We start from the raw sequence: 23371 nt of genomic DNA on the forward strand, positions 1-23371 counted from the left end.
TTTTTTTTTTTTTATTTTTTTTTTTAATTTTTCTACAAAAATATTTTACATTAGAAAAAACAGCTCGAAATATACAGTCCACTTGGTTATGCAACAACTGCAGAACCCTTCAACTCAAATATATCCGTCTATAGGTAAATATATCTTTACAGCAAGAATAAATCCAGAGGCCATGTTGTGACTCATCTTCAGAAGCATGGGCTGTGAAGGAAACTGACTGACAGTCACAGAAGTCTCTATGAACTCTATTACCTGATTAAAGCAATGTAAAATAAATGAGATTATTATTTCATTGTGAAATTGACACAAAAAAACAAAACAATTAAATCCAAAACAGGTAATGGTGTTCACCCAGGAAATAATCAACATGTGGAAATACGTTCATGAGTCCTCACCTTGGAGTAGAATTGAGGGATTTTGGAAACGAGTGGATGAGTTCAACCGCCTCATCATCCTTGCATCTGTCTAGCTCTTGCAGTAAGAAGTTTTCACACTGAGCTGGAGCCAAAACATTCACGCTTATCACAAGCAAGTAGGTCGAGCTGTTTCAGACTTCAGATCAAACCTGGATGGATATGTGTGCATTCAGCAGTTTATTAACAGGTCAGTTCCACCGTTTACAAAACCCCCCCAACATTTCCTCACTTTCCTGTGGTGGTATCATGCGATGCGCTGAGCTCTGGGTTTACTTGGAGACATCCAATAATAACAAAGGCGAAAGAAAATTGTCCCTATAAATTCACTGGATTATCAAGAGCAATGCTGATATTGTTTTCCACAGGCAGGTTTCTGCTAAGTTGAAAAATCATATATTTTTCCATGTGTTGAACATTACAAGCACGAGTCCTTGCACGTGTATTGTATGGGGTGCAGAAACAAATTATGACATGAAAAATGAACCATCTGCATGGCTTGATTCCACCAGAGGATAGCAGGTTTTTTTGTTTGTTTGTTGTCCTTATATATATATATATATATATATATTGTATGAAACAACCTTGTAATAAAGATTCTGCTGCAACTTTAAAAAATAGGCAACCGTGTGTTTATGTTTTGGAGTGCTGTTCTCGTTTGTACCTGCCTACAATCCAGGATGCTTTTCATCTTCTTGTATCTAAAACTTTGTTGCTGTAAATCTGCTCCTCTTGAGAAAAAATACTCTTTTCATTACATAATTGAGGCAGGTTGACTATTCAACAACGGCTCTGTAAAGAATTGTGAGTGGGTTGATGCGTGAACAGATTACTTTAGTTGGCTGTGACCACAAATGTCATGTAAAATAAATAACGGTGAAATTTGGGCAAAAAGATACCAAATGATATGATAAAATAAAAATATTCCAGTTGTTGGTTGAACCGACTGTCGACTGGCCCTCCAGCATTCAGCTCAGGAAGTTTGTCCCTTGTTTTTGCATCATAGCAGTTCAGAGTGGAGGGCCAGTGAGAGCGTCCAGAGTGGCAGCAGCAGCCAGATGGGAGATGGGGCCGGGTGGACGCCCAAAGGCGAGGCGGTGTCAGAAGTGCAGGAGCACACCTCGTAGCCGTTCTCTGCGTGGTCCGGGTGGTGGTGCCCATTGACTCTGGTCTCTGTGCTTTTGGGCTCTGTGTCTGGAGAGTCCGCCTGCATCTCGGTGCACAGCAGCCAGTCCTTAGCGATGAGCCGGGGGTATCCTGGCTCCGCCTCCATGTCACTGCCGGGCACTCGCCAGTACTCCTTCCCCTTGAAGAAATAGGACGAGCCTATGGAGGGGAGAGGCAGTGGGTTTGTGTTAGTATCTGTGCAACAGGGATATTTTTACTTTAATGTCCAAGCAGGGTACAGAGTCATTTTTCTCTCATCTGAAATACACAACAGGATTAAAAAAAAAAAGCGAGGGCATTCATCTTGTGATTCAGTGATCCAGAGTGGAAGGTGTTTACAGTATATTTGGTGCTTTCACACTGTTATAACCTAACCCCACACCTTTGTGATGCTGTGAGAATAATTAGGATTCTAGAAGAAACACATCCATCATGGAAATGATATCATTTTATTCAATATGAATTTCAACCGTTGTGTTGCACGGTGGGATAATTGAGTCCACACCAGTTAACTATTATGGATGTTTTTCTGAAGCATAACAACTACACTTTTTATAAAAACTAGTTTCCCTGGTTTTTCTTACGGTAGAAAATAGTACCACTGGTTCAGTGCTGTTTCCTGTATTTTTACCTGTGTGACCTCCAGCTACTTTCCTCTTACTGTCTCCAGAAAATATCATGTCACAGACTCAAAGCTGTACAATGCTCAGTGTGCTCAGATAAACATTGCGCCCATATCTGCTGTTGTAGAACAGTATTCGTAGTTGTTTTTTTGGTTGGTACGCGCCATTCCTTCTGCAAAAGTTAAAGATAAACTACAATAGATGATGTAAACCAGTCATATAGGGGCAGATGTTGCTTGTATAAACTAGTGAAAGTTAAAAAAATCTGGTTTATAGCCAATAACTTTTGACTTTTGGAGCGTTAGCTGCACGATAGAGCACACACATTAGAAGAATGAATAATTGAACTGCCTTAACTTGCAGTAACTAACTGATTAAGGAAATAAATAACAACTTAGAAACTTTACAGAATTTACAAATGAAATGCTAAACCTAGAGCGTTACTTCAAATAAAAAAATACAAAAAGGTAAAAATAAAAATATAAATAGGAAAAGTACACCTACACACTGCAGGGGAAAAAAAGGCTGAATAAAATCAGTATTCTTAGTTCATTTTGAGAATCCAGCGGTTTATGCCTTTTTCTTTTTGAAATCGTATTTTCAAAATGATTTTAAGATGCAATTATTTATCTACGGATTGATTCACGAAATTGTGTATTTACTACCTGCTGGTGTATTAATTTACAGATAAACAAGTATAACACACATTTTTTTTTTTTTCATACAATTACTGTCAGTATCAATGATTCTCAAACACTCATGTAATATTTAAAGGCTAAAACAACACACATAAAAGGTTTTATAGGTACACCAAATTCAGTGTAATTTAATCAGGTCTCTGTTGGACAGTGCAGATCACAGCAGTCTTGACATCATAATTGCACTGTGCCCTCTGCTCATTATTGAAGCGTACCCCCCTTCACCCAAGCGTTTTAGGATCCTGAGGTTAATTAGGGGCACAACAATACTAAATAGGCACTGTTGGAGTAAAAAGAAAATATAACACGCTATGTGCTACTTAAAATATCAGTTTACAAAAACAAAGCATTGAAAATTCATCTTTCGTCAAAATTGTTCAGTGTTCACCAGACGCCATCACTGTCTTTTCTTGTGCTGAAATACTTGAAATTGAGCTACAGTAGATTTTGCATTACAATGGATATTATCCTGCAGTATTGTAGGATGAGCTTTGCATCCACCAGGCATCGAAATAAATAACAGTGACATGAGTAAATAAGAAGAAAAAGAAAGATGGAGAGTAACCTGAGTATTCAGTTGACTTCTAATGCCAACTTGAGACCACTGGATTTCAGCATTGACTAAAAAAAAATAAATAATGCAGCAATACTGCAGTAGGAAGTGCTACCTGTATACTAGGAGGAAAGGTGCAAACTTAAAGAGACAGGTCTTTTGTTCTGATTTTAATCAGTAGTACAGGGCGTGTTCAAAGAGGCGGAAATTTGAAATGCTTTACTTGTCACCTTTACGGCAACTGAGGTTGTGACTTCAACTCTCAAATGATATTGCTTTTATGTGAACCTCCTCTACAGGTTAAAGATAATATTAATAACTGAGAAATTCAGTTTTCCTATTTATGACTAAAATGCTTAACTATTCCCGGATGTCATACTGGTGTCAGCAGCAATGATTATTATCACTATTACAGCTACATTAATACTCTTTGCCTTTTTTTCCCCTCTACAGCAGCCTCTCTGTGGTTTTGCTGCCTTTTTCTGTCTCAGTGATTTCTCCATTTGTCCTCTGAGTCAAGCCAAATGTATCTTTCTAACATCTTTTATTTTGCTTTGGTTGTTTTTATCTTTGTCCTCAGGTGTCCCCATATATCCTCTTGTCTGGATTCGCGCTGTCTCTCTTTTCTTCCTTCCCTCCTGCTCTCTTTTCCATTCCGTTTTCACAAGAAGTCACTGCACATTCCCTCGTCTTCAAGCTGCCATATCACTCTTTTCTCCCCTCCTGTCTGCTTCTATCGCTTTCCTTTTTGTATTCATCCTGAGCCGGTGACACAAACAGAAGGCAGACTTTGATGTGGCTCCAGTTTCCAGGCCCCATGGTCTTTCTATGTACACTTGTGCATGCCGTTTTCCAAGTTTACCCTTCCAGGCCCTGTGGTGATAATGGCTGGGGGCGAACAAGAGTAGGGACTGTGCAATTGGCTTGTCCTCTCACACATGAGCGTCCACACACACACACACACACACACACATATATGCACGTTCACATCAAAGAGCTTGGAGCAAGACCTCTGAGTCTACAAGCTCAGAAGACAGAAGACAAACCGCTAAACACCTGACAGGGAAAGGGCTTCCTTGTATTCACAGGCTGCAAGGGGGAGATTAAAAACATCCTGGCTCCCAATGAGACTGGTCTCAAATAACGGGACTCGATGATTATTTTTAAAGTTATTTTTATAACTAGAGCCACCCGTATCACTATACACCCAGAAATCAACCCAGCAGAAATGTGCACAAATTTCCTCAAATAAATAAAGAACTCTTTGCACTTCTCATCAGCATACATACGTGATGGAATGACTGGGGCTATGGTGGTTTTATAGAAGCAGGCGCTGTGACCTTGACACTCAGCTGCTAGAGTGGAGCTGCTTGCTGTGATTACACTGGGCTAGCTCCAAGGTTTGAATGTGTTTGACTGTGTCAATGTGAAGCAGAGAGTTGGCAGAAAAGACCATGTGTGTTACGTAAAATAACAGATAAAGGTGAAAAACAAAACAAACAAACAAACAAAAAAAAAAAAACACCTAAAAAACATTTTGGCACACAACACACACACACATATAGAAACTATCAAATGCAAATGTGCCTCCAATCTGCACACTGCAGCTATGCCAACAAATACAATTTGTCCATAGATGTGAGCAGGGCCTACCAAATAAAGGAAAACAAAATAAAAATAAAAATAAAATGTTGACTGTTGTGAATTCAATGACTCTCAAAAAAATTCAGTTGAATTGTCAATGAGCGATTAAACTAATAATAAAACTTTATCAAACTATTCTTCGACATTTAGTGAGAATAATGGTAAGTGCATTTCACTGTTGTTGGATGACAGCAAACTTAAAATATAGCTGAACTGCCACTGAAAGCCATGTTAAGAGTTTATTTCTCATTATATAAATATAAATGAATAGCATGTAAAAATCCCAATGATAGAACTTATTATTTGTAACAGTGTTAAAGGTTGCCAGCAGTCTGCATTCATGTGTTAGCTTTGTTAGCTTGCACTTCGGCCAGCATGTGACTGTACACAGTGATAACCCTATGCTGATGTTTTTCACCATTAACATAATTGTACTGCATTTTAACTGGGCATTTTCAGCTCAGTACAATTGTGCACCAAGTTGAGGCTGAAGAGAGCTTGTTTTACGAGAATTTAATGGTAAACAGAAACATTTGATCCTAACAGCTGAAGCATTGGGCACACAGAGATCATACTGTGAAGGATGGGAACAGCGGTATGAAATTTCAGTTGTCATTCAGCTGTCTCACTCAAAACCGCAGATGTAAGCCTCATGATGACACAAGAGAGAAGTCACCAAAATACATTAAGGTAAAACCTCTGGAGACCATGACTGAAAGTCCAACATCCAAATCGTTGAGAAAAACACTGAGACGAAGTAAAAACTTTAACTGACATTCACGCTGGTGTCGCCGGCCAGTCAAAAATCAAAGTCCTTAGGCTAAATTCCCTGGGCACCATGAATATCTTTGACATATGTCAATGGAATTTAACAGCTGTCGAGACATTTGATGTTGAGCCAAAACATCAACCTGCTATCATGTTAACGGAAAAGTCACGTGATGTGGGCCCAAATTGGCTTTAAAAGTCACTCACTAACTGTGGAGGTCTGGAAGTTATGGACTCACATTGTCTCCCCTTGAGCCTTGCCACTAGCACAGCTAAAAACTACAATGTTTAACTACTCCTAAGAAGTTGCCTCAGAATCATAATCTCAGCCTGTACCACTTTATTCAAGCCTTGAAGCTGAATGTTTGCTCACTTGCATAATTGTTTCATTCTTGTCCCATATTTCTCCCTTAGTTCGTTCCTCTCTGAGGATTTCCTCTGAGAAGGATATTGCACGGTCTTGCCTTAGGCACCAGAAATACCAAAAGTACCAGTGGTCTGATACGCTGGTTGAGTGCTTCCGCTCTATATTTCTCCGAGAAATACGATAATTTATCGCTGGAAGAAACAGACTGTGGTGATTCATCATTTCTGCATTGAATGTAATCAATCAGAGTGTCTCCATAATACATTTTTAATCAAGACGGAAGAGGTCAAAATATCTCGCTGGCTTCCATCTACACACCTTTTCACTCCAGGTGATAGATCACTTTTGGTGGTCTTGATAATATATTTTATGGAATATCCCAACACCAGGATGACAGCTTTATTATCTCAGGAAGTTCTTTGAAGACGTTGCCGTGTCTTTGAAGCAGAAAGAGAATTGATCTGGTCTGATTTTTGCCATCATCATGGCAAGCTCTAGTTTGAATGATGATGAAATCTCTTATCTAGATTATTTGGCCAAAGGAAATCAAAGAGCGACGCTTTTCAAGGTTCCTCACCATCAGACCACCTCATGGCGTCATCCAGCTGTGGTGGTAGCCCCTTCCAGAGCGTGCTGTCTTTAGGGTAGCCCAGATCCATGCGCCTCAGGTGGTCATCGTAGCGCCAGTAGTGGTTATCCTTGAAGAAGTAGGTTTTGTCGTTGTGTAGCCAAACAAATGCTGCGTCTATACCTTCCAGGGGGAGGCCAAAGTCACTGATGGGCCGAGGGTAACCTTCTTCCACGTTATTGTCTTTGAACACCCAGTACTTTAGACCTGAAGAAGATGAATGGAGAAAAACCTGCTTAACAGTCTGCACTTTCAAAGCATCACACATAGTAGAAAATTTATCCTCTTGAGAAGATAGACTTGAAAAGATGTGAGACCTGCAAAATTTGCAAAGGACATTTTAGTCATAGAGCTAGAGACAAATGCTCTCTGTCAGGAAAGCTGTTTTAAATCTTATCAAATGCTGCCCTTGTTTCTGTAGCTCTGTTGATTTAATTCAATCTGTGCTTCTTCTGCCAAATCTCTCATGGAAGAGAGGTGCCACAGTTTCCTGTCCCACATTCTAAGGAAGCTTGTCACTTTTCATCAGGCCTTTTTTAGTGCAGATGAATCACATTATAAAAAGTCAATGGGTCTTCAGCAGTTAAAAAAAAATGTTCTGAATGTGCTGTCATTTAAAACTATGCTTATTTGTGATTCATTATTATACTTGTGATAGAAGTAGAGAGGACAGAAACTAAAATATGTGATTGCAGATCCTCACTGACATCACTGAACCAGAGTGGTTTTCGTTCTGCACCTTTGAAAAAGACTATTTTGTGGTCTCCAGGCCTCTCGTACACGGCATCTACACTGTCCAGATTTGTTGGGAGGCCCCTCCAGAAGCGATGGATCTGAGCCGGACGCAGAGACACCAGGTGCTTCTCCCGAGTTAGTCTCCAGAAGTACTTCCCTGGGAGGAAGAGCACACATTTGCATTAGGAGCACAGTGTTGTTGGTTATTTTACTTGCATTCAATATTCATTCATTCATCCATCTTCCACAGGTTATCCAAAACTAGGTGGGGGGTTGCTGGAGCCAATCACAGCTCACATTGGGGGAGGGTTACACCCTGGTCACTAGTCCATTACAGACAGAGATGAACAACCACTCACACTCAGACCTAAGGGCAATTTAGAGTCACCAATGAACCCAAACATGATGTCTTTGGATGGTGGGAGGAAACCGGAGTACCTGGAGGAAACCCACACAGACATGGGGAGAACATGCAAACATCACACAGAAAGGCCCCAGGCCTGAGAATCTAACCCGTGACCTTCTTATTGTGGGGCAGCAGCCCTATCAACTATGCCGCTGTGCTGCCCGGGTGCAATATTCATTGGGGGATAAATTATTGTGCACCAGAAACCAATTGTGCGACGGGGAAGGTGTGAGCATCAGCGAGTCAGGGTGTCAAACAGTGATATGAAACCTTGGAAATGATAAGGACTCATGGCAGCAAAGAGTGAGAAAGAAAAAAAAGAGGAGACACGGAGCTGAGAGAAGAGGAAGATTGCTCATGTTCTCACTGGTTTGTTTGAGATTTTATCAGCAGCAACCAAACTTTGTGTCTTTATGACAAAGCATGGACTGCCTCAGGGTCAAAATCATCATCAGCCATCAGCAGCTTATCCACATGGCGCATTTCAGAATATGTTCAGAAAATGAGGAATTCTTGATTAAGTGAAGGACAGGCAGTGTTCAGAGTGATTCAGTAATCAATCAAGCGTCAGAAAAAAGCAACACTGACAAGACAATATGATTGCATGGATCCCCCCTGGTGACATTAAATTACGAATATAATAAAACAAAGTGCAGCCACAAGATAATGCGTGGCTCCAAAACGGTCAAAGCAGAGACTTTTTTTTACGGCGCAGGTTGTTGTCGAGAAACATGGACATTTTGGAATGAATTTCTTTTTATTTTAATCAAAATGAATTACAACAACATACTGAAGTCGCTTGCTGTGCAAGAAACGTTGCATCCTTTGTGCAGCTGAGCTGTACCTTTGAAAAAGAAGGCCTCGCCTCGTATCTGGGCCACTGCATCAAAGTGACTGGAGCATCTGTCTGGGGCATCTCGCGCCAGCCTGAGAGATGTGAAAGAAGTAGGAAAGAAGAAATGTAACTTTACATATAAAACTGGACATTAATACATTTTTTTTTCTTTCAACTTGTTTTTGTAATGTATAAGCCAAAATGTAGCTTTTTTTTTTTTTTTTAAATTTGATTTGAATTTTTCCATGTGTCTAGATTTTGGGTCATCCACTGTGACTTGACGCGTAGACGGTTGAAACCAGACTATTTCAATTTTGCCGATGCTTTCAAATTGACAGGTGGAGGTTCCTCATTTATTCCAGAGGTTTATACGTGATTGAAAGTATTGATGTGGCTGGCCTGGTAATATTCACACCATTAGCACCACGTGGGCTGAGAGCAGGAGCCCACCAGGCCTTACGTCATCAACAAAGATCACTGCCTAGCAGCTATTGCTGTCGTCCTTGTCAGGCTCTAATGCAGCTTTTCTTTTACACATAAAGATCTGATGGAGCCAGAGTGAAATGATGATGGAAACCAAGTCTGAAACTAGAAAACATCCCACCACTGCCTTTTCAGATGGCACCTCATTGTTTCCTAGAGTGTTCTATTTCCTGAAAGTCATTTAAATGGTAGGTCTCCATTATGAAAACATTTCTGTGGAGTGGCTTGGACCTCTTGGGGACTACTTTAAGATGAACACTTTTGGTTTGGGTGTGTGCTCGAGCGTGTTTATGTACATTCAAATTACATAAATGGATAAAATTAAGTCTAATTATCCCTTATAATCTAAAAAAAAACAAAACAAAACAACTGGCTGATAGCTGCCCAACTTGCCTCAGGGAATTACTTAATTAGACAGGCAGGCTCCCAAATTCACTCTTGGCCTCTTAGCTAATTTACTTTGTTGGCACTTTATATTTTCAGATCAATGTCCAAAAAACTAATTCTACAGTGATTGTAGAATATTCCTTCATGGGTTCATTACCTTGTTTCTGATTCAAAGTAGAAAGAAAATAAGAAAATTAAAAAACAATCACAAAATAATTACGCTGATGTACAGGGAAACGTCTGAAAAACAGAAATCTTTCTATAACAAGATCCAATACAGGTGCAGTTAATACCATCGGTCTGAGGACCATTAAGGATTTATTGTTATTATGGCTGCAGCTCAACTTCTTTTACTGTTGCAACTTCAGTATAGTCACATTGTTATCCGATATGTGTAATGAAGGGATGCACAGAACCTTGAAACAGTACAGGTGAAATGTGCATGAGCAGCTTTGCCAGTTGAAGGCATAAGACCTATCAAGAGCCACCTGTGGAGCATGCGTCACTTTTTCCATTGATACCAAAATAGCACTGTGTTATCTGATTTTTATTGACACTCCTCTCTGCAGCAAACCTGGCAGTCGCTGTCATGTTGAGTGGGATTTACAGTGTGAGTGAATGATGGAAAAGATTTGCTTTCTGCTGCATCGGTGATGCAGGGTCACTGCATTTTACCAAAGCCCAAAAATAGCTCCTTGAGTTCAAGATTGCAGGATTGTTGAAGGAGTTGTTGAAATTTATTTATTTATTTATTTTTTTTTATGCAGTATCGTTTTAAAACTTTATACTGCATGTCAAAGAAACTGGTTGTCTTTACTTACAGGACAGTGGATCTGTTCTCAGGAAGATCAAGCAGGACAGGAGGCTCAGCTGTCTGGGAGGGGTTTACAGGCCGGTTGGTGTGGGAAACTGAGTCTCTCACTCCTACAAAAATAAGATCAAATGGTTAGAAGAATTTAAACATTTTTCATTACTATCATTATTTTCCCATTCTGTACCACCATATAAGTTGGCATATGCTGTGTGCAATTCCGTTTTATCTCTTTTATTTCACATACTTCGCTCTACTTCACTTTGATTTGATTCATAGTCCCTCACCATTTATTCCTGCAGTTCATCCTCCTCTTATGTTGATCATTCTCTTTTCTCACACTGCTATTTCCTGTATCGGGGAATGGCGTGATAAGGTCTTGTGCCATAACCAAGTCCAATTAACTCCATCCATGTTTTCATTAAATCAATAACTTCGCTCTACAGAGCTCATCAGCTGCTTACTGCCCAAGGAGTTCTCTATACCTTCAGTTTACTGGGCTGTCACCAGCAAATGGCTATTTCCTCCTACTCTGAGAAACATACATAATTACAGCAGAACCTCAGGTCAGTGGAGCAGAGGAAGATTCTGCGAGTGTAGATATGGGCAGTTCATCCCTAAACACACATACATACACACACTGATTGAAGAGCAAGCAGTGAAATTGTCCAGTCATATACTCACAGCATGCTAAATAATGATATAATATTGTAAGCAATGATGGAATAATGTATGTCCAATAAATAAAGACAGGTTTACAGAATTACACTCATTTAGGGCAGGAAGTTGGCTACATTTGCCCTCCTACCGTAGAGCTGCCACACGCGGACCTTGTCTTCATAAGGCAGGTCGTATTTCAGAGGGTCTCCTACTGGACCCTGGTAGTACGGCCTCATGATGGACTCAATGGCTGACGTGTGGACCAGGCCGATGGCATGACCGAACTCATGGACCGCTACTGCAAACAGGTCCATGCCATGGGAGTCTGAAGGAGACAGCAGGAGAGGTATTTCAAGAATACGACAGAGGGAAGGGAAAACAAATAGCATGGTGAAAATAGGTTACAGTAGTTTATAATGCTAATCATAACCATTATTTTGTAGTTAAGAGTGGCCTGCCAGTCACATTATTGTGGGTTAAATGCTGTTGTTTAATATATTGTGCCACCTGCAGTTTGTGCCTGACCCATGTGTGAAACGCATTTATTGCGAATGACTTTGGGACGACACGGTGACAACACTTGCCAAGGTCACCTCTCTGCTAAAAGTCTGTGGCCTTCCATGACCCACTCAAACCCACGCTCAGGTATTTTATCCTTTTTGGACTCATCTGTTTATGATGCAAATTAAGAGGCATGACAGACAGCTCAGGAGGCTTTGAGTGCTGTTAGGCATGTGGTGTGGCGAGATAACTGTGGTAATACTGCCTGAATCCCTGGGCTGCCAATCAAAACCTGAGTGCGGAAAGACACCCAAAGAGCCTGCAGGCTATTAAAGATCGATGTTCAGCTAAAAAGAAAAGGAAAAGCCACCAAAACTCCTTGTCTGGCTCTGCGAAGCAAGACAAAACCTAGGGCTTGGAGATTTGGATTTGCAAAAAGTATGGAGAGCCTGCGTGTCAAGCCAAGCTAGCTTAGAGTTCCTTGGTGGCTAGGATCAAGTCTGCATTCAGTTAACCTTATGTTGGCCTCAGCCTGGGACATGCACTCGTGCTTACAGCATCCACCCGGGGTATTCAGGAGGCAAATGCCAGCTCTAATCTACAGGAGCACATGGTGCAGAGAGGAAAGGTGAACAAAAGGAAGGATGAAGAGAGAGAGAACAGGGGCTCAGAGCAGAGTATGTAGCATATCATCATATTTATGCTCCACATGAGGCAGACAGGATAAACGTAATGCCCGCAGACAAAGTGGGAGCTTGGAGAGTTGTGTGGATGAATTAGATTGATTTAGGAAGGCAGAGAAAGACATCATGACAGAGTGGACTTATGGAGCTCTGGAGACTAATGAATTCTTTTATATTTATGGGTTCAATCTTTGTTCTGCCGGATTCACCAGTGAGTAATCAAGAAGCTTTTAATCAAACCGAATGCCTTAATTGCATTAAAGTCAGGAAAGGAATTAAGGGCTTCATTCACCTGAGCATTAAATTTCACATCAGCTGATCTGCCATCCTCAAAAAATACGTTCACGGGACTCAGTTGCTTTGATGCTGTTTGAGAAGACCTTTCTAAGACATATCTGCCTCAAGCATTTTGGACATCCGTTCCTGGAAGCCCCTACAGATTCTGCATGTTTGTGGATGATACAGTGTTAATACGAACTATTTAATCTTCTGGTGAACAAGCATGGTCATATATGTGAGTTGCACCATTAAACCATGAGAAAAATCTGAGCTAGTAAAAGACTGAGGTAGAGGAAGTCACATCTCAAGCTGTGGCATACTGTAAGAAATTACCCCTCACCTACAAATTACATATTGAAATGGGTAAGTCAAGTGAGAAAATATCAAATTATGCAAACCTATTTAATGTTTTTAGGCAATTTAGCTAATAAATCCTCTCATAAGGTCTTGAAGTTATTGTTGTAATGCGCAATTTAAAAGTGCCCCATTATTAACAACATTTGCTAGATAAGATGCATTCACTTTATTTCTCATTATCTGTTGTTGCCTGGAAACAGGTCACGCGTTAGCCAGCCAATGCAAATTGGTTCTGTCTGGTATTAAAAAGGACAGTAACTGAGAAACTTTCCACCACCTGTGTGGTGCAACTTTTTTTTTATAGTACTGATAATGATTGTTATTCCAGGGCTGAACTTTCGAGGAACTGCAAAAAAACGTTTCCTGCTCTGTCAGTGATATGCTCGCTGAATTTACAATTCAGGAAATAGTATGGCACAGCATAACACGATGTTAGAAGCACAACCGGAACATTACAAGCCAACAAAAAACACAAGACTTCACTGAATTCAGATCATCTTCCTTTGAGATCACTTTAATTTTGTCAGTCAGCAGGGGAAGCACTTAATGCAGCAGCTGAGGATGATCTGCCTGTGAATGACAGTTGTGGTCCACAGCCAATATCCAGTCTACTGTGAAACAACTTTGGTTCACATTGGGATACACTAGACCAAACATAATTGAGTAACCAGAGTTCATTGCCAACCACGTGCTCATTCTCCAAAATAACTGCTACTCCAGGCTATGGCAGTTCACGTCCAACATCATTAACGATGTCTCCCATCCAGTCATCTAACCAACTCTAAAAAACTGCAGCCAAAACGTACAGGCATAAAAATAACTTCTTACCCTGACCAGTACTCGTCATCTGCAAGCTGGTGAACACCACCACCAAAAATACCAGATTATACAACAGCAAACACACTTGGTTACCTCCTTTCATTGCGCACTCTGCCAAGAAGGTAATGTGTGTGTGTGTTTGTAGGTTAGTTTGGGGTATGAGCCAGAAGAGAACCCATTTCATTTTGGTACCCAAACAGCAAAATCCAAGTCTTTTTATTTTTTTTAATCACTTTCCTAACCATTGCAATATAGGGGTTTACTAAATGTAAAGTTCTGGACTCAAACAAAAATATGATATATTTATGGTGCTCAGACATGCCTTTGTTCAGTTTTGTGTAGATCTGGATGATCTGGATCTGGATCTGACAGACATGTAGGACTCTGCTGAGCGTCAACCTGGTTTATGGGATGCTTTCGCCTCCCTCTTTTTCTTTGAGAGAAAACAGTTCATCTTATTAGAACAGCATTTATTTTGACATTAACTTTTAGTCTGGGGCTGTGTTCATAAAAGAAGTAAAAGAATACAAAATAGAAGTATTATAAGTATTTCTCTTCACTGCTAAAATTGTAAAAATCTACAAACACTAATTAAAGCCTTAGAATTAAGAATTAGAATGAATTAAGGTTTATTACTCTATTCGTATACAAGCAAGTTGATGAGATGTTGGCAAAATGCAAGCTGATTAATGGGCCTAGAATAACCTCACATAGTGTTGTGCTGAGGTAACTATTCAAAATGATGGGGTACTTGTTTCCGTCTCTCTGGCATAGACAACATCCTCCAGGTTGAAAAAAAAAAAAAAAAAAACACAAACAAAAACAGCTTTGAAAATAAAAGCAAATAGTTCTTCGTGTTGGTCACATATTACAAAAAAACATTGGCTGAAATGCTGAACTTGTTGCGGACCCACTATAGTGCCAAAAGTATCTGTTGTATCAGCAACCTTGATTTATACAGACCCTGTAGTTCTCCAGGGAAGCAACATTTGCTGTGCGGTGAATACAGAGCAGTGGAATGAACCAATTATTGAGATATAGAATGATGCAATTACCCTGGCCTTCAGTAAATGAGTAACATTTATAGCGTACTAAAGATGAACACACAGCTTTTGCATTAGGTCTGAATAGCTTTCTAATCTTTTTTATTAGTATCAGTGATGAGCTGGAGGAAATAAAATTCCTATCTGATAGACAATAGTTATATAAGTTTATGTTACATTCCAAATGCGAATCGTGACCTAAGAGCATGTCCTATAGTATGGTACTACACACTCACTGAGCCCTCATCCAGCTGCATGTGAACACAACCCTTTTAATAGCTGGTGTATTTTCCACTCATCCACCAATTTAACAAGTGACACGAGCAATGTAACGGCTGTGCTGCCTCATATTTCAGAAAAATTCAGAGGACGGTGACGCGGAAACACAGACGTACAATACGAGACCCTCATCCACTGATACACGTTTCTCTGCTACAAAAACTTTGTAATTGTCAGAAAGATAAAAAAAGATCAATTTCATCACAAAACTAGTGTTCGTGATGAGACAGAATGTGAAACAGCGCTGTAAAAACTAAATCATACTGTTTCTATATGGGCTAGTTTTGAAGAGGAACCAATGTAAATACAGAAACATGGTCCATGCACCCTTAACAGAACAGGTTGTGTCTGACTTACTTGACATTAGACAAAAGGAAAACAAAACAAACAAAAAAATTCATTTATTCATGTATTCATTTAGAGCATAGGAAGTTTATTTTCTTGCAGCGCTCTATCACAGTGCTCTTCTCTCATTGATACCACGTCCAAATTTTTGGTATGTTGTTCTGCTCTTACTGCTCAATCCTGCTGTTATTTTCTTGGGCTGAATTGTTTTTCAGTATTGTTTTGTTTTGATTTTCTATTGTATATGTACTTGAATAGTGAGTTATTATGTGCTGAGCTTCCTTCAGCTTCAGTCTAAAAAGTTGTAAGAAAGTCAGGATGTACTGTATGCGTAAAGGATTTTAAAAACAGAAAAAAAATAAAATAAAATAAAATTAGACTTTAAATGCCTTCTAGAAGTAAAACATAACAGGCTTATGTATTTTATATCAGCCATTTCCCTTTTCCCTTTAGAACTGTAACTGCACTTAAGTACACAACTCACCCTTCTATGTATTGACAACAAAAGAAAAAAGCAAAAAGCAGAAGACCAATGAAAGTGAAAAACAGAATCACTTTCTATTCTGTCCACTTACCCATATCCTTCATTTCCCACCCCCCCTAGCAATACATTTCACAAAGAAATATATTTTTAATGTTCTCACACCTGAGAGAAAATCAGAAATCCTGTACATTGTTGGCTGGCTCATCTCACTTCACTATGTAGTAAAGATCGGGCTCGTCGAAAAATCTCTAAATCTATCAACCAACGTGTTTTGTTGCCAACTCTGAAGGCTGTAAATAGAAAATGTATGTAATTTCATTTTGAAAGAGCTTTGACAACTTTAACTCAGCTCCTTCACTCACTCCCTCAGTCACAGACATCTGCATTTATATGGGTCATTGCCAAAAGTGTCCAGTGAAAATCCACAACTTCAGTCAACCACTTTGACTGCTCTGTCGGCAGACTGGAGAATCAGAAATGTTTCATTTTCCAAATATACAGCCGCTTCAGATTGTCTAGCCATATCTTCACACATTTACCTTAAAAAAAGGTGAAAAAATGCCAGTCAGTAAAACAAATCAAACCAAATTACTGCATGAATGCTTTAGAACAGGAAAACAAATTGATAAGTGACCAAATTGACAGATGGCAAATGTGTGCTACATCCATGTCCCCAACACACAGAAAATTCAGATGCCATGAAAAATTCCCCTGCTTAATGATGCTTTTGTTTTAGTCAGCGTAATCAGTTTGCAGAAGCAGATTGCTAGCAGAGTGGTAATTAATAGAGGCAATCTGCTCCCTGTCAAAGCAAATATAGTCCATCCCAGACCTGCACTTATTTGATCTCACTGAGATTTCACCTCTCATGAGTCCTAATGGACGCCAGGACCATCAATCACACAGCAGGGGTGAAGTGGTGTGCTAAATGTGGTGTTTAATATTCCACTATTAAGCATCATCAGAGATGGCCTTAGCGGACCCAGATTTAGGGTCCTGCTGAGAACAATGCGCCGGATCATGGGGGACGGAATCAGGCAAGGTAATTACTCAGCTACGGATTTCTCTGATAAGGCTCATTTTTCTAAAAATGATTACAGAGCTCTACAATCTGCTGAAGCACCAACATTCGCTCTTTACCTTCCGGGCTGACCTAACAAGTTTACATCATCTCAAGGGATTACAACGCTTGGAAGAAAAAAAAAATAAAAGGAGCCAAGAACAACAATTTATGAGTACAAGTAGTAGGCTACATAGAAGCTGATACTGATGCCAGCTCAACAATGCCTAAGAGAGACAAGCTGCAAATGATGGTGCTGGAGGAGGAAGTTGTGAGACAGCAGCAAGGTGAAGCTGGCAGAGTGTGACACGAAGAAATTAAGAGTGGTTTAATTAACGTTTTTTCACTGCGCCTCTGTGTATCAGTCTAGCAGAACAGAGTTGGAGCGCTCACAAACTCACCTGCTAAAAAATTTAAATCCTGAGGAGAGCTGAACGTCACTCCAGCACCACAGAAGAAGTCTGTGGCTATCTTCGGGGAGCTGATTAAAGATATTTGAGGGGAGTTTCTGTCTTCAGAAGATTAAAGAATCAAAAATAGCAGCCCACACTTGCTTTATAGATGAAAAAGGCTGATGCACTGAATGTGGATTTCACCCTTTGGGGGATTCATCACAATGAAGGAAGAATAAGCCTTGAAAACAGGAACGTCTAAGAAGGTATGATGTCTCACAAAATCAATCTGTATTTCTACATTCTCTGATATTAAAAGTCAGTTTGGTTCAATAACACATGGTGTAGCATCACCGTCCTACCTCAGACTAGTAATGATTAGGAAAGAAAAAGGAAAAACACACAAATAATTAGCATGTAAAGCGTATAAAGGTAAATAACTGAGGGGAAAGCACGAGATCAACCCTTCAGTTTTATTAGAAATATAGCTTAGGGTTTATCAGAACCCCTTTGGAAAAATCGTTGTCTGGAAAGTGCTATGATGGAGACAGACTGTTATGATGTGCACAAATTACACTCATATAGACGAGGTCATGGCTCTGACTCCCTCCTCCTGCACTCACTGCTGCCATTAACCAAACCTATGTCTCTGCAGCTGTTGTTGCCCCTCGCCCTCCCCACTCCATTACTCCATGCGATTGTTCAAGCGCTCACCCCAGCAGCACAGGAGCATCGTGCGCTTGTCCTCCCACTGCTGCGGCCTCGTGGGAGGTCTAATTGGACCAGATTGAGCTGCCGTCCAGTGACATATGGTTCACAGCCCTGACAGCACAAAACAAAGAAGGGTGATCCAAACAGGTCCAGACTCACCAGCTGGGAAAGTGAGTGTCACACACAGGCACCCACACACACTGTACATGTCATCCTTCAGACTGAAGTCAAAATGCAGCATGGGGTGCTGGATCTTTCTATAGGTCTTGCTGACAGCAGTTAAACACAGCTGTGCACCGGCTACCAGGACAGAGCCGAGTGTGCCGCTACATCTGTAGACCGGAAGGCCGTGCAGAAAAAAGAGAATCCATGCACTCTAATCTGTCTCGCCGCTGGACCTCTGTTGGTGTCTTTTATTCAGTTTGCGGATGAGAAAGTTCTGTGTTCATTGAAATATGCATTCAGCTCTCCCCAACTGCAGCGCTGACTCCCGTGCTGTCCAATTTGTCCATGCAGCCTCAGGGAAAATAAGCTTCACCGGAAACACAGGTGTAAAGCCCAGTTTACTTATTCAGATCGAATCATCCTCAGCATCAGTAATATCACACTGAACCTCTGGACTCACAAAATATGTGCTGTTTTCTTTCAGGGAGTTGGAAGACTATTTAAGTTCATTGCCAGCAACAAAATAAATCACGTAATGACAGACGTACGGCGGCCCTGAGAGCTCTGCAGCTCAGAAAACAAAGAAGCACAAGCAAATTCAGAAAAGGAATTTTGTAATGAATGGTTGCAGCATGGAATAGGAGTGTTTCCATTGTGTTGAAAGTATTTGTAGCACATGTATTGTCATCTGAATTTGTTTGTACATTGTTTATTTGCACACGTTTTATTATGTTGCAGTGTGTGGCGCTCCAGCATGCAAAAAGCAGGTCATTGATGTTACTGGAGGGACATGAGCAAATTTCCAGGATGAATTTTCTTTTTATTAGTGGGTATAAAGTTAAATATAAGCATAAAGAAGTACATAAAACTGACAAAGTAATCTAAAAATGGTTGTTGGATGTTAGTTCCCAGAGGAAACTGTTTTACTCTGAAGCAACATCAAACTCAGTACTGGTGAATAATGTACATATACTGGAACTGAGCTGCCCTGCAGAGTGGGTTACTCAATATATTGTATACATAACACTGAAAATCACATAATGTCATCACGCCTGTGTGGAGAAATCAGTCCAAATATCAGTGCTGCTTCCTCACAGACTGCTCTCTGTTTCGCTCCTGGCTGTGGAGGAGGTATTCATGTCAGATTTTGGCAAAAAATCATCTCTCATCCAGGAATTATTCTATTTGGGTTGTCTGAGGGTGAATTGAGAAAGAGATGTAGTTGGTGTCGGCTGCCAAGCCGTGCAGTGCTGTTTCTCCTGTAAGGGAAAAGCCATCACTTCGTCACAAATCAGACAAGGAGAAGTCATGGCTTCCCTGCATATCTCAAAGTTTTTGGCACCCCTTCACTTTGGGAACTTTTTTCAGCACAGTTTGTAGAATGGCAGTAGACTTACACTTGAATTTAATCACAGATGATGATAAAGCCTAAAACCATAATCCTACTTTTACTCCCGCATTTCTTTTTTCTTCATTTCATCAGCCTATATTTGTCCATTTGGGATTATATAATCCACATGTCCAATATTAATTCCAGACTGAATACCTCAGTAATCTAGAAAACCTTTGCCTTACCACCCAACCAAATTGAGTTATAGTGCTGTACTTCTTTCTCACTTATAACGTAGAACCGTTGAGACACAACCTTTGTTATAGAGTCACTAAAAACAGTCAAGATTAGAGCTCAGTTTATCTCCTCGTTGTCACGACAGTTTCACATATAAGCAGAACTTGAACTTGAATTTGGATTGTTTTGTCATCCTGCTGTTTCTGAGGTCAAATATGAATGTTCAAGTAGACTTCAGAAGCTTGTGAGAGATGTTTCAGGGAAATATTTTGTGTATCACTATTCCCTCTCTCCCCTGCTGTCCATTTATCTTTCAAAAAGAAGGGATGAAAGGCGTTACTGAGCAGAGGAATAGAGAGGAATGTCTTTTTAAGTTAAGTCATCCAGATGAAGGGGGGAATAAAGAAAGTAAGTCAGAGAAAAGTCGAGTTAATGATTTATGCTGTCATTCATGCGACTGAGCTGAAACAGCCGCTCCATGTGCTCGTTTCATCCAGATGAGTGGACCTGTGATGCTCCCCCACCCTCCTCTTCCCGCCACCTTTTTTATTTAGTGTGTTTCTTTTTTTTTATTTACTGAAGAAAAGAACAGTGGGCAGAAAATGAGGTTGATACTAAATGACGGAACCACTGAGGTTTAGTGAATGTAACCATTTAGTCATATATTTAAAAAGAGAGTCCTGTTGTGCCACCGGTAACGTAGTTTTCGCCAAAGTAGCATAGACACAGCAAAGGCCCCCGGAGTTCACAATTATTCATAAGATAACAAGGACACGCTCAGTTCAGGGAAAGTGCAAAGGGAATGACATCTGCAGTGAGGACAGACGTTGTCAGTGAGTGAATGCAGGAACAAGTGAATTAATGAATCAGTGAGTGTGAATGCAAAACACCAAAGCACTGCGACATGTTTTCGCAAGCTGTCTAAGAATGATGGATAATTCCAATATAAGCTGCTATTTTTGATTGGCAGAGCTGATTGAATTCCATTTAGAGCTGCTGTCGTCCTGTCCTCATTTCAAACACGCAGATTTTTTCCAGCAAGTAATCAAGCTCTTTGAAAAATGTTTCATGAAATAAATTTGACCAGACCAGTCTCCCACCGCTCAAAAAACAAACTCAATGAATATGTTTCATTTGAATAGGCCAAACACAACATGTGGGCCTATAACTAGAATAAACACCAATTTAATGATATAGTTTAATATTTAATGTTTCTTAGTTCAATGAAGGGTCAGTTGAAAAGGCACTGAATGGCCAGTTTTTTTTTTTTCTTTTGTGATAACACGCCTTATGAAGGCAAGTGATTTCAAACTTCCAGCAGAATACATATATATATTTTTTTTCCTTTTCTTCAGGGAATTTTTGTTGGTGAGTTTACTTGTAATAATGTTTTTGGCCACAAGTCGGAAAACTGGTGCCACTACATCAGCTTGAATCCGACTAAGAATGGCAGTGTTTCCCCTCTAGCTGATTTTTGAGTTCTCCATTCACAAAACACCAGGCAAATAATGTGCATAATGTGTGTTTGCACCACTTCTGCTCCCTCTCCTGGGTTGAAATGTGTTTTAGTGAAGGTTTCTGGAAAAAATCATTCAGGGGTCGGGTGAGAGAGTGGAACAAGTGTAAAGTTGTGGCAAGACAATGAAACTTCATTTAACTATACATAGTTAATTCATTCCATAATTATATTTCTTTCTATTTTTTGCAAATTTTTCATCTAAACTGCCTCAAAAGGACGCTTGTATTAGCCTTGTTTCTATCTTTTCTGACTTCCCAAATTATAGATTCAGTACTAGCAAAAGGAAAATAAATTTTATTTGCCTTTGGGAGTCTCTAAGGCTGCCTTCACCTCAGTACAATGAAGGTGAATGGACTTACATTTGTGATGAGTAAAAAAATTATATTCTCAGTTGGGTTGTACCGAATACATATCAATTTATCCAACAATTATTCTGCCAATCAATAACTGCTCTTCAACAATATTCAATAATCAATATCATTTAACTAAACAACGACACAATTTAAAGGGAAGCAGCAAATCTTTACATTTCAGAAACTGGGACAAAACCATGCTAAACACTCAAAGATGGCTGAATAATACAGGTGTAAAGTAGAAGTGATTTATAATGATGAGAGCCAATATTGCACTAATATGGTGATCATAAGCAATTAGTTAATTGGGAATATGTGCAACTCCATGTCAGGTATCACCATTATATTGTACTTTACAAGATACGTCATATTAAAAATGCATAATATCAGTCAGTGCAGCTGACACCTGAGATATATTATACAGACTCTGTGGTTTACTAAACCTAATTGCATTGTCCCTCACCTGCTGATCTAAAGGTCCACGCCTCGTCATCATCAAAGTGTGTGTCCCCAGCTGTGAACCTCTCTCCGGGGAAAAATGCATGCGCAACAGTGCCTCCAGGCCCATCAAAGGGGTATCCGTCATCGTGGTCGGCCTTTGTGAAGTCGATTTGAATGTCCGCATCATTTCCGGCCACCTCGTGGAAATTAAGAGGCGCGATGTCACTCCAGACCTTCAAGGCGTAGTACATCAGGGCTCGAACAGTGTCCCTGCCCAGTAAGGCTGAATCCTTAGGGAAGGTCCTCACTCTGAAATTAAAAGGGAAGAAGAAGAGGGGATGAGGAGGAGGAAAAGGACATGGGGAAGTTAAGAGAGGAGAAGATGTGCCTGCTGACCCAAGTTTAAATGAGTCTTGACAGAAGAACAAAGAAAAAGTCGAGACAAAAGAAGAGAGATGGGCAAAATGAGAGGAGGAAAATGTTCAGAGAGGAAAGAGAAAAATTAAGGGAGAAGAGGGTAAGAGAGGTCACATCTGTGGAAGGTGACAAGTATGGAAAGCACAAGGATGACACATGAGAGCTGAACATGAAGAGGAGACAAGGCAAGAAAAAACCACGGAGAGTGCTTGGCACAGCAGAAAAAAAAAAAAAGGAAACAGGAGGGCTTTGGCTACAGTCGATAAAGGCAGAATGGGGAGCTCTGGAAAGCATAAATTAGAAAAGCATAAAGGTCAACTATGTTTGCCACTGGGACAGACTTGTGTGAAAGCAAACATTTCTGTTGGCATATTTTACATGATTTCATGAGTTTTTGCATTTTACGCTCAGGTGCTGCTCCTCCTCACTTATACTGTATGGATGATAAGTTGAGAGTACGATCTGAATGGTAAGCGATTATTGCCCCAGTTTTCGGGATCAGCTTATTGGCTTTCCACTGTCTTTTCCATTTCTTATTTAATTTTCTTCCCCCCTTGCATCACTTTAACATCTCTGAAGCCATTTCTTTCAGGCAGCCACAGCAAAAACAGAGCAAGTACAAACAGGAAACCACTCAGACATCACACTAACTTTGTCTGCCCTCTCTCTTCCATTTCTTTGCTCTCCCCATCTTTCCTTTTTCTTCTATCTCCACCCCATGAGTCCTTGCCTTCTCTCTCTCCTCTGCTTTTACATGATGCATTTGCCTACTTTCTCC

The 23371-nt window shown here is 40.2% G+C and overlaps 1 protein-coding gene across 1 annotated transcript in view; it reads right to left on the bottom strand.

Annotated features, from left to right (window-relative positions):
- Positions 1-69: 69 nt before the first annotated feature.
- LOC115052102 (matrix metalloproteinase-17-like) overlaps positions 70-23371 on the bottom strand; it is a 55484-nt gene continuing 32182 nt past the window's right edge. The window contains exons 4-10 of the mRNA XM_029516023.1: positions 22199-22485; positions 11327-11503; positions 10529-10631; positions 8847-8929; positions 7601-7753; positions 6811-7068; positions 70-1739 (exon numbers count right to left, since the gene is read on the bottom strand). Coding sequence (XP_029371883.1) covers positions 1414-1739; positions 6811-7068; positions 7601-7753; positions 8847-8929; positions 10529-10631; positions 11327-11503; positions 22199-22485 — 1387 coding nt within the window. The 3' untranslated portion in view covers positions 70-1413. The remainder of the gene's footprint in view (positions 1740-6810; positions 7069-7600; positions 7754-8846; positions 8930-10528; positions 10632-11326; positions 11504-22198; positions 22486-23371) is intronic.

The sequence above is a fragment of the Echeneis naucrates genome, chromosome 12 (genome assembly GCF_900963305.1).
Source record: "Echeneis naucrates chromosome 12, fEcheNa1.1, whole genome shotgun sequence".
Classification (NCBI taxonomy): Eukaryota; Metazoa; Chordata; class Actinopteri; order Carangiformes; family Echeneidae; genus Echeneis; species Echeneis naucrates.